Here is a 17,400-nt window from a genome sequence, read left to right on the forward strand (position 1 = left end):
CTATTGGCTGGTCTGGGCACAGTTGGCCAATCACACTCCGAGGATTACTACAAATGAGCAGCTCCCTGGCCAGCTGGTGGCTGCTGGCTTCTGCTTTATAACAAACATTTGTGTGAAGGCTTCTTTGTATTGTGTGTGGTGGGAGGCTGGACAGGTAAGCTGGGGGTACCCCATAGACTGGCTGCAGTTTTTAAACTGTTAGACACACTAGGTTATGCGGTTGATGCCACTTTTCTATGTTTTCACTGACCTTTTGTCAAGTAGCTAGGTAGGCCTTTTGTTTTGCATTTTTGTTTGAGTTAGGCCCTGGAAGCTATCGACCTCTTTTTGTTTTATTAATTTCTTTGATTTGGCTCAACCGCCCAGTCCTCCTCCCCCACCTTTTTCTTTTGTTAAGTTTGACTATCAAGTCAAGTAATCAATAAATCCTGCCTGATTCTTAACTGTCCTGTTGTCCTCCTCCTTCATTGATTGTGGTTGTCCAGTGTTGCTGTCTCCTTCCTACCTTTGCCTCCACCATGGTGGGGGGGACATAACATACCTCATGTGGTGTGGCAGCAGGTATACCTTGTACTTCTGTATAGTAATAAATATCTCTGTTATTACAGATTGATGCCACAGTGATTGATTTCATGGATGACAAGACCCTGTCTGGTTACATCCCAACATATGGTGATCGGATAGCTGCCAGACGGTTCTGCTTGGAAAACAGTGGTGCAAGTACTAAGGAATCAAGAAAAAACTCATTGCTTGAAAAATTGAAGGAAAAGATGGGAATCAATGAACACGAGAAGAAACCTGATCATGAGGAGGCATTCGTTTCTAAGAGAAAAAGAACATATGCAAAAAACAACAAATGGGCTGAGAAAAAGACTCGAAAAATTGAGTTAGGGTGGATCCATGAAGGTAAGCAAGTGAGAAAGCGCAGAGGAGGAGGAACAAGGACCTTTGATGTGCCCAAAGACTCCAAAAAAGCTGACATATTACAGTATGCTAAAGATCTTTTCTTTCCAAGTGGAAAAAGCAAATTTGGAAGATGGGAGGTGTTCAGTCATGACATATTAGACTATCAGGAAGAGGCTGTATTTGATGAAGATGTCACAGTTGGAGAACTCTACTCAGCACTTAAAATGGGAATGTTGAGATTTTACTTGTGCACAAGAAGATTTTCCGATGATGAAGAAGTTTATGATAGAGGGAAAACACATGTAAACAATGTTTCACAACTGACTGACTCACATCAAGGAGATGAAGAAGCTTCTCACACTGTTATGATCTCATCATCAGAATCTAGGAATGCTGATGAAGATGTATTTTTAGACACATCTGAGGTAATGATTGAACCCTACCTTGGAGAGCCTCTGCCTTGTCAGCTTGATGACACTGTAATAGATGAACCATTCCTGCAGTTTGAGGAAGATGATCTGGTCATCACATCCATTACACTTCCTCCAACAAACTCAGTAGTCCAGATACATCTATAAGCAATGAAGCAATAAGCTCTGCAGGATCATATGATGTTGTCTGCGTTACCATCAAACTTCACAGGGTTACTATTCTGGAGGAGATGATCAGCAAGTTCAAAGATCCAGCACTCCTCATACACCCTCTAAAATACACCTACATTGATGAAAAAGGAGCTGATGCAGACGGTGTATCAAGAGATGTGTATGCTGCATTTTGGTCAGAGTTTGTGGACAACACAGCTGAAGGAGAGGAGTTCAGAGCGCCATCACTGTCTCCTAAATGGCAGGAAGAAGAGTGGAAATCCATGGGTAGAATTTTACTGAGGGGATTTCAAGACCATGGATATTTCCCTTGTCGCCTTGCTCCTGTTTTCACAGTGGCACTCATCTTCGGTGAGAATCAAGTATCAGATGATCTGTTGTTTGAAAGTCTTCTCTTTTACCTAAGTCAATCAGATAGGGATCTGATAACAAGGGCTCTAAAAGAAGATCTTTCAGATGAAGACAGGGATGAAGTGCTGGATCTCATGGATCGCCTGGATGTATCAGTGCTTCCAACCAAAGAGAACTTAAAAGGCCTTCTTCTGAAAGTTGCACACAAACAATTAATCCAAAAACCAGCATATGCCGCAGAGAAAATGTCCTTAGTTGCAAGCCACTTCCTAAAAGAAGCTTTTCAAAGCCCACAAGATGTCCTACAAATGTATGAAGATAAAAAGCCAACAACGAGAAAGCTTTTGAAGTTGCTTACTGCCTCTCCCACCACTCAAGCAGAGAAGCAGAGCTTCAGATTTCTGCACCAGTACATCAGAGGACTTGACGATACAGGGCTCAGAAGGATGTTCAGGTTTCTTACTGGGTCAGATGTCATCTGTGTTGACAAGGTTGAGGTACTGTTCACGCCTGTGGATGGACTGGCACAACGACCTGTGGCACACACATGCGGCCCTCTTCTGCAACTACCATGGACATACACGTCCTACCCACAACTACGAAATGAACTGGACAATGTTTTGGCTGCTAAAAGCTCTTATGAGTTCAGCATAGCTTGATTAAAGTCCATCATGTTTAAACCAAAGAATGAAAGGTTTGCACTAACAATGAGGGGCTATGAAGCTATAAAGTTTGTTAAACCCACAACCAGGGAACACATCATTGTATAAAAAAAGAAAGAGCTTAAATTTCAGGGAAGTGTTTTATTAGTAACCCCCCAAAAAACTTTTTTCATATTTGAATTTATTTTCAAAAATTGTGGATAACATCAATTTGTTTCCACCATGAAAAATGTAAATTTCAGTTTAAAATTTCATACTTAAAAGTTTTACTAGTTTAAATGCTAACTAATTATGTTTAATCAGTTCATATGGTTAGCAGCAAGAGGTGAACTATGCTTATAATTACAGAGTTCTTATCATGTGTCAAGGTCGTTTCCACAGGTCTGTGGTACAGTTCTGTAGGATACAAGATGTCTGCTAGAGGGGATGTTTTGTTTAGTAATAATTCAAAAGATTTAATATTAATTATTTTCAAGTATCTTTTTTGTACCTTTCCACCAGTCATTTGTTTAGAACATATTTTAAGGGAATAACTTTGGAAGGCAATGTTTTTGATGCAATAGTTGACTGGAATAAAAGACACAGAAAATTGGCACATAAGTTAAGTTTTGTAGTGTTTATCAAGAGTCCGTGTTTTCTTCTCCTTGAACACAAATAAAAGGGAGGTGAACATTTAACAGTGTTTGTTAATTATTAAATAATGCAGAATTTTTATATTTACCAGTTTACAAGAAACTGTTCGTGGGTGAATAGCAGTTGCACAATGTGTTCAGTAAAATTGAAAACAATATTTCATGAATGAGAATGTATAGGATCAGCAGTTTAAAAAAATGTTTTTTTCAACAGTCTTAAAACAGAAATCAGATATAATAGAAATTCAGTTATAAAATAATTGGAAATGCCAAAAGGTTGAGATTCTTCAATGCACATCTTTCTACTGATTTATTTTTAAAACATTTTGCGTATTCAAGCATTTACTTCAATGTTCTAATTTCAATTAATAAACAGGTGTCAAATGTTTTCTTTAGATGGGAAGCAAACACCTGTTTTTGCATAAATGTCTCAGTCAAAATATTAAAAAAAGAAAAGCAATACTAATACAACGATCAGGTTTCATTTTGATTCTGTCACAGTCTGGAGAGGGCACACTGTAAGAATTGAAAAAGGACCCAAAATGCAGACTCCAAGGAACAGGGAGCAAAACGTGAATGTTAACAAAAAGCGAGCCGTTTAATGAGGCTGGTAAAAGGTACAAACAAAAGGCAAGGCAAACTGAAGCAACAAGCCTAAACTGGGAAATCTAAACAAACAATAAGAAAAACCTAGACAAGAAACTTGGAGGCGAGGCGAGGCATGGGAAACATGGCGTGGACAACAGACGACCTGACAATGACACACTGAAAACAGAGGACTTAAATACACAGGAGGTGATTAGGGGAAGTGGGAACACATGGAGGAACAGCTGACTGACATGAGCCTAATGACAGGACAAGGGAAGTGAAACTAAATACAATGAACAAAGAACACATGACTCCTTCAAAATAAAACAGGAAACATGAGACAGACATGATAATACAAACTTGATAACCTAAGACACGCAGCATGAAACACAAAGGGTGAGGGAAACTTAAATACAGGGGAAGAAAACACAAGGAGTCTAATAACCAAATGAACTTCGCTAATCTAATGAACTTAAACATAAACAACATCCAAATAAACTAAAACTTAAAACGCTGGGTCAACAGACCCAGGAACGTGACAGATTCTTCACTGGAGTACATAGATTTGGTTAAATATATTTAGACATGCTTTTTTTTCTACTATCTTGAACTGAAAATGGTCTTTTCTATTGTTTATTGCACAAATAAAACATTGTACCAAAAAATATGTCCGTAAAAATTCCCAAAGCCCAATTATATTTAGGTTTATAAGTGCTTCAGTATATAGGCTCTCAGGAAGAGATACAGTTCAATGGATTCATCTGCTGTGCTTGGTGGAAGTAAGAAGTTCTCTGACATTATAAGGCAACACAAGCTGAAAACGGTTTCATCACAGGTATAAGGTCCTCTCTGTTGGCATTCTTGCTTACAAGCATCCACTGCCTCCCGAGAAACCTCTTTCAAATGATCCTGTCCTCCAAAGAGATGAGGGATGTTGTACACGAGAATCGGACGTCCACTTGGAGCAACTGCATTTCTGCTTCTGCGTATTATGTGGGTGTTCCACATATGTGCAACTTGCTGCAGCTGTTCCTGTTAAATATTAAAAATTAAAAAATCTCATATCAGTAAAAGAACACATTTCTCTTGGCTCAACATGTTACCCAAAAGCACCACACAGTGACAGTCAGAAAAACAGAGTTTATCAAAAATACTCAACAACAAGAATAACAGTGGTAGACACGTGATACTGTGGAAAATTTAAAGTAATTATTAAACGTGAATTGTTTTAGACAGTGTGATTTTATGTTTCTGCCCAGTGAAATATGCATTTTTTCATATCCTGAACACAGTGATAATAGAGATGGTTTACGTACATGATGGGTGTTAAAGCAAACTTTTTATTCTCTCTCCGTGTCTCTCTTTCTCTCTAACACACACACACACACACACACACACACACAGTGACTCATTAAAAGAATATAAACATGGTTACATATCTCGATGACGTTCAGGCACGTAAACAATATGAGCTGTTTGTCCAAAAAACATCCAGAAAAGCAGTCATTGTCTTTTAGTTCCTGGAGACGATTTATCCAGTGCTGAGCATGATGTCGTCTCAGAAAGGCCCACCAGCCTTCAATACGCTGATTGTGATTGCTGGATCCAGTAATAAAACAGTTTCTGACGTTCGGATCCATAGTCCATCGCAAGAATCGTTGCATCTCCGCCATTATGACATTTTCTGTTCCCAAATAAGAGCGAATCCTAGGTGTTCCCATCCTCTTTTCAACTTCTGCTATGAAATAGCCAGAAATGACTTTGGGATCATTGTTTGTTGAATAGGCATGAAGCCAAATCATAACTCTCGAAAAGCCATCAATAGCTCCATACAGATTCCGAAAGGCTTCAGTTTGTCATAGGAGTCAACATGCCACATGAAATTTGGTCCAGGATTTACATACGTGCGTCGCATTAGGCGATTTCTGCGTCGTTGCTCAACACCGTAAGGGTCAAGATATTTCAGTAAATGTCTCACAGTACTCTGTGTGACAACATAACCTGCCTGAATGCAGTTCAGGTGGTGTAGTTTATATCCATGGAGCCTCCCGTGTCCCTCCAGTTGATCAATAAGAAATCCTGCCACCTCAATCGGATCGGACTCATTCTTTCTCCTGTACAGTCCCATGCGGTTTAGGTTTCTTCTAAGTGTCCGCATGCTTATCACAATACTGTCCAAACTGCTCAAACGTGAAAAGTATATTGTTAGAACAATAAACTTTTCACGTTATAACGTGATATACTTCTATTTTTCTTTTGCCTGGGTGGCAGCTCTACGCTTCCGTAGGCCCACGATATAAAATGAGCTTGACATCTCTGATGTCTACGCTCGAATGTACGCTGCCATGTGATTGGCTGATATTTATGTAAAATTGTGGTTGGATGGGTGTACTCAACAAAGTAGCCAGTGAGTGTATTACACATGCGTTAAAATAAAAATAAAATGTAAGAACCCGAATTGAATTATATTTCTGTTATTGTAAAACGCCTTTGGTCGATTGTTGGTTAAATTCAGTGATCAAACGTATGTTGTTTGCGTCTGGAGAAGTCGTTTCGTGGATGTTTGTAGCTGTTCTCGGCACGCCCCTGAACGTAAAACGAGCGCATCTCTGAGTGACATCAACATCTTTTGTTTACCAGTCAGTCCTTTAGGACCACACAGCAGCAGTAAAGGGAGAACATCCGCTGCCAGAGCACGACTGGGCATTTTTGAGGCCTTCTCTTTGTCACATAGAGAGCGTGAATTTGTTTGGTTAGCGTTTAATTACTTGCCTGTGAAAAATGTCGGAAAACGGATCCGGACCTGGAGTGGACGATACAGACGCAAAGCCAGGCAATGGAAAACAGTGAGTCACTGCATTAAGCTAGTTAGCGATCTTTATGTATTGCGATCTATTGTGTTCACATCCTGTTGAAGGTTCAGGGTAAGAGTGAAACCGTTTGTCGTCCTTGACCTCAAAGATTACAGCCGCTCGTTTCTTCTTCTTCTTCTTCTTCTTCTTTTTTACTACTGTATTAACGCCCTGCTGTATTTTAACTTTTTTAACATTGCGCTATTTGATCGTTTGATATAACGGAGCCTCAACTGTAGTCCAATCTTTGCGTGCTTCTTTCTTTATTTACATCAGCATTTCTCTGACGTGCATTATTTGCTGAGTTTCTAATCACACATTAAACTTCTAAACTAAATGTTGGCTTGTCCGTCAGATCAGCGGGCTCTTCGTCTGCTTCTGTCCCCATGGACGTGGATGCCAAGCCCCAGTCACACAGCTTCAGATACCGCCTCGATTTCCCCAGCATTGGCCAGTGTATCATCATCAACAACAAGAACTTTGACAGGAGTACAGGTGAGCATTTGGGCGGTCTGTTAGTTTCTGAAATTTAAACTCGAAACGAAACAGCTGTAAGTAACATCTAAAATTAATCTTCCTGATTCAGTTTCAGGCGCAAAGTGAAAGAGGTGATACTAATTAAAATGTCACATATGTGAGAAGCTGTAGAGCTACACTTGGTATATACAGCAGGTCTGTGACATTTAATGTGTGTAACATTAGACAAACTGGTGATCAATTTCTCTTTAGGTGAAATGTGCGATGATTTGACCAGTTTGAGTTGGGTGAAGAAATTAAGGCTTTAATTTTGGAACTATGCATGCAAAAGAGCTCATCAGGGTTCTGCTGCATGCATACAGTTCATAATTTAACTTAGATCTACTGAACTCCATTATGCACATTAGGCATAAAAATTGACCTAGAGCTCCCTTGTCACACGGGGTGACTTTAGCAGGGAGCTCCGCATGTTTGATTTGGCAGAGTTTTTACACTTTACGCAACCCTGAAGGGATTTGTGTCTTCTACTGGAATCAAACCAGTGACCTTTCCCTTCCTAAGAGAATGCATAAACCACTCCAGTATGGATGTACATTTGACATGAAGGTCTTAAAACGTGTTAAAGTGTTGGGATGTGTGTGCGGGATTTGTGCTGCTGGAGTTCAGGGCTTTAGCAATTTATATTACAACCAGTTCAGTGCAAGATATTTTATGGATCTGGACAAAAAAGCATCCATTATGTGAGATTGGTTACAGGTTATTTATTAGCTCAGTTTTTCTCTTGTTGCAATTTGTTGTTCAGCCAAGTTAGGGTCCTTACTTAAAGTAATAAACTAGTGATACAGAGACCAAAGCTGATAAAGACGACTCTGTTTGCACAACTGTTGAAACCAGTTGCTGTATTAACACATTAGAAAATGTATTTGCTTTTTTTTCTCAATGCTTAGTAAAAATGGAAACAGGTATGGGTGGTGCACCGAGTTAACTATTTACATAGGGAAATGAATCCTGACTAATGGTAAAGGTTAACTTTGGGTAATGGATCCATTGTCTCAAATTTTCTTTGTTAAAACTTTAATTAGGAGTCAAATGTGCCCATGTCATTCCCATACTAGTGTTTCTAATGACAATACATCCATCCCCCCATTTTTACTAGACGCCTTTGACACAGGGGTGTGCATGGTAGAAAGCTGGAGGAGGGGACTTCCTTGAGGGTTAAATGTGAGGTGATGCCACCTTGTTGTATGAGTGTGTGTTGAGGCTAAAGGCTCACATTTCATCTGCCTGTTGACAAGTGTTTGTTAGGGCTTATTTGCGATGCTAATCTCTCCCTTGGTAACGTGTCATATCACTGCATTGAGGCTTGAACTCTGTGCAGTAATGGCCCACGCTGTGGAGGCAGTGCTAAAGTGTGGCTTCTCTTCTCCTCTATTCTCTATGTAGGACAGAAACCAGGTGATTCATCTCACTTCTACACCTTTGAGAGTTTATAGGTGTGGAAGGTTTAACCTTAATGCTGTGGATTCCTACTTCCTCCATCCACTGCAGGTTTATTAGATGTTCTGGTTGGATCTGTTGCAGTTCACATGTTAAGTATCCTTGCATTTGATGACAGTCGGTTTTGGGAGCTGCCAGCACATTTTACTGTCAGCGTACTGTCAGCTGGCTCATCAGCAAGTTCAGACACATGACTCAAAGTATGATCAGGCACGCAAGGCATGGGTGTGATCTATAAGATGACTGGCACCGCAAGAGAGTATGCTGATCTGTTCCTCTTCCTGTTCAACATTTGCTGTGGACTGTTTTGTTTGAGAATATTCAAAATGTAGATTTTATTGGGAATGAAGCTGTTTTGAATAGTGTTGCTTTTGGATGTTGGCACAGAGTTCTTCATCATTTTCTGAGGCTCAGATCATTATACTGGTTGCGTGATACTGGCTTTTTTTCATTTACGTTCAGAGATTAACCTTTCCCTCTGGTTTGTGTTCTCTAACTTTTTCTTTTTTGTCTCTCCAAAAACCTGTTTGCTGTTTTACTGTTTGAGGTAATCAGAGGGCCTCCAGGCTTGGTGGTTGTGGGCTGTGTTGTCCTGTTTTCATGTTCTTGTTTAAAAAAAAAAAAAAAAAGGTTTAACCTCATTTCAGTGGGGTTGAAATGTAAATGACAGAGAAAGGAACAATACATTTTAATGCACTTTTAGCAAATATATAATTAATTTACACAAATCAGCACATATTAAATAGTTTAAGAAATCAAACTTTTAGCTGATTATGTTCTCTGAAATTGTTCAGAGCCCTAAAACTGTAACGGATGGTTGGTGCCATCATTGCGCTCGAGTTCAGGCTCCTCGAAAGCTGGTGTGTCCTTCTCTGACCTTTCATCTTGCTCTAATATCTCATCCCTCACACTGCGATAAGTCTGAATCTCCTACAATTCTGTGCAAAAGTGAAGTACTCAGGAGTTAGTAACTCCTACTGCCAACCATAGAGGACACTGAATCAAAGTTTTGCCCATCATTTTGAAAAGAAAGCCAGAAAGCCCAGGATGTACCCCTGACTATACAGATGGATATACAGGTCTCAGGTCCATGTCCCTTACGTGATAACAATGAATTGCTGGGTCTTTGGATGATATAAACATCAAATGGCAGCTCTTCATTTATCTTTGTCAGTATAGCCATGCGTTATTTGTATCTACTGAAATGGGAATATCTCAGTTTTTGGTTTTTTTTTGCTCTCTAAAAATCAGTAAGTGTCCCAAAACCCCCAGTCTCGGTCAGCCTCTACGTAGCTTCACTGCTTGTCTTTACAAACGTCCTGTGATGGTCTTAATATTCTATCAGATTTGTGTTTTTGAAAACTTGTCTGGCAGGAGTAAAAGGGCACACATGACTGCATATTCAACATGCATCTCGATGTTCTCAGAGCAAACACGTCGTTTGAGTCAAGTAAACATCAGTAGTGGTTGATCCTGTACTGCCTCGTTTAGTTAGAGGAAAGGAGCAGGTGTTACCTGAACAATAACAAAGGCTCTTTTTCTGTTCAGGTGCCTCATGACAAATAAGCCCTGACAGTGTGACTGTAAAGCAGTCTGTTTTTTGTTTCTTTACACCTGTGTAGGTGTTTTTGTTATTTTCTGGCTCATTGCTGCTCAAGACCAAAGTCATTGGGTAGATCCATGCAGACTTGTTCCTGCTTCGTTTGAGTCTAGCACACCGAACAGCACATGCTGCTAATGCTGACCTGCCAGTGGCAAAAAACCTTGTACCAACAGAATCCAATATAAAACGGACCGATAATGTGGTTTTGTACAACACTTAGAAGCGTGTTAAAAGAAGAAATTGAAGTTTACCACAACATCTCTACCATCTGCTGCTGTTTAGCTGGAGTACACCTCCCTCCTGCTACATCCAGTCAGGTTTCTCATGCCCCACCGTCGTGTGGAAAAGTTAAATCAAAATGTGCTCCATTTATATTGTTTGTTAACAGTAATGTACACTCAGAAGGAGGAAATGTTGATTTGTTTTCCACATGGTTTTTCATGTTGAAGTAACCAGAATTGTGATTTTGTGTGTTCCAGGCATGAATCAGCGAAACGGTACTGACGTGGATGCAGGCAACGCCATGAGAGTATTTCAAAATTTACGTTATAATGTGAAGCTGTACAATGACCAGACAGTTGATCAGATGATGAATGTTTTAACCGCTGGTGAGAATGATTTAAACCTCCCACTGCTACTCGTAAAATTAAAAATAAGCCTCATGCTATTGACTCTTTTCACATGTTTTTGTTATGTATCAGCTGTACGTGTATTCATTTATCCATCTCTTTGTTTTTTTAAGCATCCAAGGAAGATCACAGCAACTCGGCCTCTTTTGTCTGCATTCTTTTGAGTCACGGGGATGAAGACGTGTTCTTCGGTACGGACGGCTCAGTAGCGCTCAAACACCTAACTTCACTTTTTCGAGGCGATCGCTGTAAATCACTGGCGGGAAAACCCAAGCTCTTCTTCATCCAGGTACCGTGGTGGTTTCTCTTTTAGTCCACTTCCTCTAACCTGCAAACCTGTAAACGAACACTGCTTCTTTTTTTTGTGCATGTGTTGACATTGAATAGGCTTGCAGAGGTACAAATCTGGATCCAGGCATTGAAACAGACAGCGGAACTGATGGTGTTAAGATCCCTGTGGAAGCAGACTTCCTCTACGCCTTCTCCACTGCCCCAGGTTAAAATAAGGGTCTTTCCTTTTTCTTGTCTTTGTTTTTGCATGCTTGCATATTGTTTCCTTTAAGAAATATTGTATTTATACAAAGCGTATTCCATGACTCATCTACATACAGGTTACTACTCATGGAGGAATACTCTGACTGGGTCCTGGTTCATCCAGTCGGTGTGCGACATGATCAGCAAGTACGGAAAAGAACTGGAGATCCTGCACATCATGACCCGAGTGAACCACAAGGTGGCAGTAGAGTTTGAGTCTGCTTCCAATTCTCCAGGGTTTGATGCAAAGAAACAAATCCCCTGTATTGTGTCGATGCTGACCAAAGAGATGTATTTTTCTCGTTAATGTCAGAAAACTAGAAGAAAGGCTTTGGGAGTGCTAGAATTTTTTTTTTTTTTAAATGTACACTTTGTAACTCAATATCTCTTCTAAATTTCATATTGCTTGGAGGGCAGACACGATGCAAATGTCAGTCATGCTTCACCACCTTGGCATTATTAAGTTTATTCAGTGTTGAGTAGTTATTTAAGTCTGGCATTCACTTTTATCCCAGCAGCAGGCCCTTTAACCAAAATGAAGGTTATTTTTCACATCCCAACATGACATAAAACCTACAGATGTCTACAAGTAATAACAGCTTGAATTTCCGGGCTGAGTGTGTTACACGTAGATGCCTTTTTGCTGTTTACACTGCACATTTCAGGGAACACTGTTGTGAGCCAGTTTGATAGGAAGTTTGACCTTCTGCGTTTGTGTAATCATGAAACCATAGATGGGCTGCTTGTCCACCAGCAACAATATCTCATACATGAGGAGTCTATTGTAACTTAAGTGTCTAAGCACGATGACGGTCTGTCTTTATTTGTTTTCGTCTCTATTTACATTTTTATTTGTCTCCATTGTTGTGTGAGTGATGTCATTCACTGGATCGGTACCTGATGCGTTGTGCAAAGCCTGAATGAAAGCACCACCTGAACCTGGTGGGTAAATTATTATGTAGCAAATTCAAGAGCATCCTGTAAGTTAAATGTGTGTGGGTTAGAAAGCTCAGAATTACATTTATAATTTTCTGGCTTTTTTTTCTTTTCTAAAGGTCGATTTCTTTCTCTTGCTTGTGAAAATCTTTGATGGGAAAGCAGGTTTAATAGCCTGCATGGGAAGTGCTCAGCAACCCGCACAATGCTGTTTTTTGAGCCATATTTTAACACGTTAGACATACTTGAACTTTTTTTATTTCACTACTCTTTTCATGGCTTCTTGACTGGGCCGATTAACCTCATAGGCAGTCCACGGTGCAAAGTGTTAGACATTTCAGGATGTGGTTAGTTTAATTTGCCAGACAACCGGAACTACAAAGATGGATTTGTTCAGACAAGGTGATACTTTCACTTTGTTTTTTTATCTTGTGTAGACACAAAGCGTAGTACCATCCTTTCCCAGTAAACTTAAGAGGTTTGGTCAGACCAAACATGATCTTTGAATATGTTCACTTTGGCTTCAGGGATCAGTGATGTGCCTTTTTCCACAAACAATGAGCCAGTAAAAGAAATATTGAATACTGATGGAAAAAAGCTTTTGGTTGCAGCCTTAAAGAAACATTCATGGTGGCTTTTTTTTAAAATGAATAATTAACAAATGAAATGCAAATTTACTAAAGACATTTTGTACTTCAGTGATGCAATTTTCTTAATAACCACAAGCAAACTGAGTAAAGGTTCTTCTGCAAAACTCATGTCACCATGAATATCAACTAATTCATAAGAGATGAAGCACAGTTTGATTGCACATTGATCCTGTTTTTACATGTGACAAATCATGAGAATGCAATTGTTTATGTACAGCAAGCCAGCTGTATCTGTCACTTATGCTGTTAAAATCATTCATCGTTGCATGTTTGACACGCACTTCTCAATTTGGCTTTTTTGTAAAATCACGATTTTGTAAGCAGCTGTGATGTAAGGTTGATGTACTGTGTTTCACGCAAAATAAAGACCACTTTGTATTCTGTGCTGTGGAATTGGTTTCATTGTTTAGTTTTGGCTCATCCGTTGCAAGAATATTAATAGCACCAAAGATTACCAAACCCATTTTTTGACACATTCTTGGCAAACTCGTTCCAGTTTTTTCATAATATCATAACAAGAGCTAACCTGAAACAACAGTAAAAGATCCGCTTTTACGATGCCTTGAGTTTAAATATGCAGGATTTCTCCAGATTTGCCTGTAGGTGAGAAAAACTGAACCACCGGAACTTGAGACCCGGGGCCAGATAAAACTGTCTTGAGCACAAATGCACTTTACTGAAACTGCTCCCACCAACAAGTGAATTATACATTTACAATCGACAGTGATTAAAATGCTTTATCTTAACCTTGATACCTGAAACCAATAGTATAAATAAATATGGCATAACTGAACCAAAAGTAATCATTTCTAGCTGCAGTGATTAGATTCACTGTGTTGTATGATATAAAAAGTAATTTACCTCCCCCAACATAGCCATTTAAGACTTTCAGATTCCACTGGACCACGGTGAGATCATTTTTCAAAAATGGAGAAAACTTGGGATGGTGGTGAGCATTCCCAGGACCAAAATCACTCCAAGAGCGCATCAACAACTCATCAGGTCACAAAAGAACCAGAACATCTAACGAACTGCCGGCCTCACCTCAGTTCAGGTCAGAGTTCATGATTCAACAATAAGAAAGAGAATAAACAAAAATGGCATCCATGTGATAGATCACCATTTACCAGAAAAACACCTTGATGATTCCCAAGACATTTGGGGAAATATTCTGTGGACTACTTTTTTCTGTACTTTATTGGGAGGCTTGAGTCCCGCTACATCTAATGTGAAACTAACACAGCATTTCATAAAAATAACACCACCCACAGTCAAGCATTGTGATGATAGTGTGATGGTCTGGAGCTGCTTTGCTACTTAAGGACAAAGGGCTCCAGAAAACAAACAAACAAAAACCAAAACACCTCAAAGCGTTCCCACTCCAAAACCTGTACTGGCATCTGATTGAAATTCTTTTCCACGACTTTAAAAAGGCCATTACTGCTCATAACCCCCCCACCCCCACCCCCTCAAATTTGGCTGAATTAAAACAATTCTGCAAAGAAGAATGGGCCAAAATTCCTCCACAGTGGTGTGAAAGACTCGCTGTCAGTTATTGCAAATAGCTGATTGCAGTTCTTGCTACCAAAGGTAGCACAAACAGTAATTAAGGTTACAGGGCAATCACGTTTTTAGAAAGGGTCAGGTAGGTTTGGATAGTTTTTCTCCTTTAATAAATGAAATCATCATTTAAAAACTACATTTTCTCATTCTGCATGTTATTTTCCTATAATATTAAAATTTGTTTACTCTGAAAAATGTGACAGGTGCCAAAAAAACTACTCAAAGAAAATTAAAGGAACACATTAAAACTTCAGATCTCAATGGGGAAAAAATCATGCTGGATACCCATACTGATATGGACAGTGTAATGTGTTAGGAATATGCCGAATTCTCAGGCAAACCAAAAATAAAAATTAAAAAATTTGAGGCAGCCCCATCATTTTTGATGTAAATCCTTGCAGTAATTCAAGATAGTACTCAGTAGTTTCACCCCCACCTGATTCTATCCATGCCTGACAACATCAGGGCATTATGTCCTGGGGGATCCCGTCTATCAGCAGTCAGGTCATTAATAAACACAAGTGTTCCTTTATTTCTCCATACTTTTCTCTTCCAGTCATTCTGGTAAACGTTCATCTTGGTTTCATCTGCCCATAGATTTATTTCCACCCAGAACTGCAAAGCCTCTTTTAGATATTTTCAGACATCTGGCCTTCCTGGTGATAATTGTCACCAGGAAGGAAGTGATAAATAGAGAGGGTTTACAACAACGTAAACCCTCTCTATTTACATTCATAAGGACATCTCTTAATTTGTTGAGTTTTGCAATATTATGACTCAACTCCTTACAAGTGTTGTCTTGTGGTGAATGAATTTTTTTTTAACTAAGGAAAGAATTCAGCACTCCTCCACTTTAATTGTCTTCTGTGGTCTTTCAGGTCTTTCGGTGTTGCTGAGCAGGCTGGTGCATTTCTTCTTTTTAAGAATTGTCTATTTGGCCACTCCTGGAGCTTTTGCAGTCTCTCTGATTGTTTTATTTTGTTTTCAGCCTAATGATGTCCTCCTCCAGTTGCATCAGCATCTCTTTGGTTTTCATATTGAGCTACCAAACACAAATTCAACACTTCGAATCATATCCACATTTTTTATCTGCTTGGTTTGTAAAGAAATCACATGGAAACATGAAACAAAGATAAATATACTTGACAGTCAACTGTCCAATTTGTGTCTATAAAAATTCCCAAGCAGTTACTTCAGATTTTTTTGTTAAACATCTTCATTTAAATCTGCCCTTCAGTCACACCTTAATTGTTTGGTTTAAAATTCACACAGGCAAACCTGCAAAAACTGTGTAAGACTTGCTTTGTCCAAAAACTTATAGACCTGGCTACTTAATGGCTTAATGTTCAGCAAGTGCATATGGTTATATGGTAAATTTTGATAGTTTATTTTATGGTACTGTTGGATTGCATAATAATAAGGCATTTGTAACACTATATAGAGAAAACTTGTCCCTGCAGTGGTCCACTTTGTAAACATAAAGAGAACAAAACTGACAAATATATATCTGGAGTTTAGCTGTAATCATTATTGTTTCAGTCCGGTGCACACTACGTTTTCTGTGGCAGTGATAGACGGCACTGATGACCATTTATATTTTACATATTGTGTTGTGTGTTTTATCTGTTTTTTTTAATGTTTTATGTGAAAGTCTATGTGTGTTCTGTATAGTTATAAAAAATTAAACCATGCGTAAATTGTAAATATCAACAGAAAGGAATGAGTTGCAAATCTGTTAAACACATATTTATTTTCACAACAGAACATCGAAAAGAAATCAAACGTTTACACTGAGAAAATATAACTTTAAAGACAAATATTGTCTCATTTATAATTTTTTAATTTGGCAGTAGCCAAGTAACATGACTGGGTGTAAAAAGAGCATCTTAGAGAGGCAGAGTTTCTCAGAAGTAGCAATGAGCTGAAAATTGAGCATCTACAGATTGTGAAACAATTTCAGAATGATGTTTAACAACATAAAATTGTGACGATTTTTCTACCATACATAATTTCATTACAGAATTCCAGGAATGTGGACAAATGTCTATGTGCAAGGGACAAGATACCAAAACTCAGTGTGATCTTCTGGTGATCTTCAAGCCCCCAGGTGGCACTACATTAAAAACAGGTGTGATTCTGTCATCAAAAACACTGCATGGGCTCAGGGACACTTCCAGAGACTACTGTCTGTGAACACAGTTCATTGTGCCATCTGCAGGTTAAAGCTCTATGATGCAAACAACAAGTCATATGTGAACACAATCCAGAAACACTACCATCATCTCTGCTCATTTGAAATGCAAAGATGCAATCAGGAAACTGTTCCATGGACAGATGAATCAAAATCTGAAATTCTTTTTGGAAAACATGGATGCCAAATCCTCCAGAGTAAAGAGGAGAGTGACCAGAGTCCAACTTGTTGTTAATTCAAAGGCCTGCATCTCTTATATAGGGTTGTGTTAGTACCTATTAAATTGGCTGCTTACACCAAGATACCATCAGTGCTAAAAGGTATATGCAGTTTTTGGAGAATCACGTGGTCTCATCCAGATATAATCTTTTTCATCACGACAATATTTCAGCAATGCTAAACCTCACGTTGCAGCTATTGCAGCAACACATAACATTAACAGTACAAGGGTCCAGGTGTGGAACTGGCCTGACTGTAGTTCAGATCTTACACCAACTCAAAACACAGCATGAAAGGGAAAATACAGCAACTAAGACCCAGGACTGTTCAGTAACCAGAATCCTGTTTTATAGGAGAATACGATGATATTCAGCAGCTTTTTTTTTTTTTTAATTAAATTGACCTTCGTTTAGGCTCCAGTGTGTGTGTGTGTGTGTGTGTGTGTGTGTGTGTGTGTGTGTGTGTGTGTGTGTGTGTGTCTGTGTGTGTGTGTGTGTGTGTGTGTTTA

General features: G+C 39.1%; 1 protein-coding gene across 1 annotated transcript; it reads left to right on the forward strand.

Moving 5' to 3' along the window:
- Positions 1-6,262: 6,262 nt before the first annotated feature.
- casp3a (caspase 3, apoptosis-related cysteine peptidase a) lies at positions 6,263-13,312 on the forward strand. The gene is made up of 6 exons (XM_063476031.1): positions 6,263-6,587; positions 6,949-7,088; positions 10,650-10,778; positions 10,913-11,088; positions 11,187-11,295; positions 11,411-13,312. The coding sequence occupies exons 1-6, from the start codon at positions 6,523-6,525 to the stop codon at positions 11,638-11,640; spliced, it is 849 nt and encodes a 282-aa protein (XP_063332101.1). The 5' UTR covers positions 6,263-6,522; the 3' UTR covers positions 11,641-13,312.
- The last annotated feature ends 4,088 nt before the right edge of the window (positions 13,313-17,400 follow it).

The sequence above is a fragment of the Pelmatolapia mariae genome, linkage group LG6 (assembly GCF_036321145.2).
Source record: "Pelmatolapia mariae isolate MD_Pm_ZW linkage group LG6, Pm_UMD_F_2, whole genome shotgun sequence".
NCBI classification, from domain to species: domain Eukaryota; kingdom Metazoa; phylum Chordata; class Actinopteri; order Cichliformes; family Cichlidae; genus Pelmatolapia; species Pelmatolapia mariae.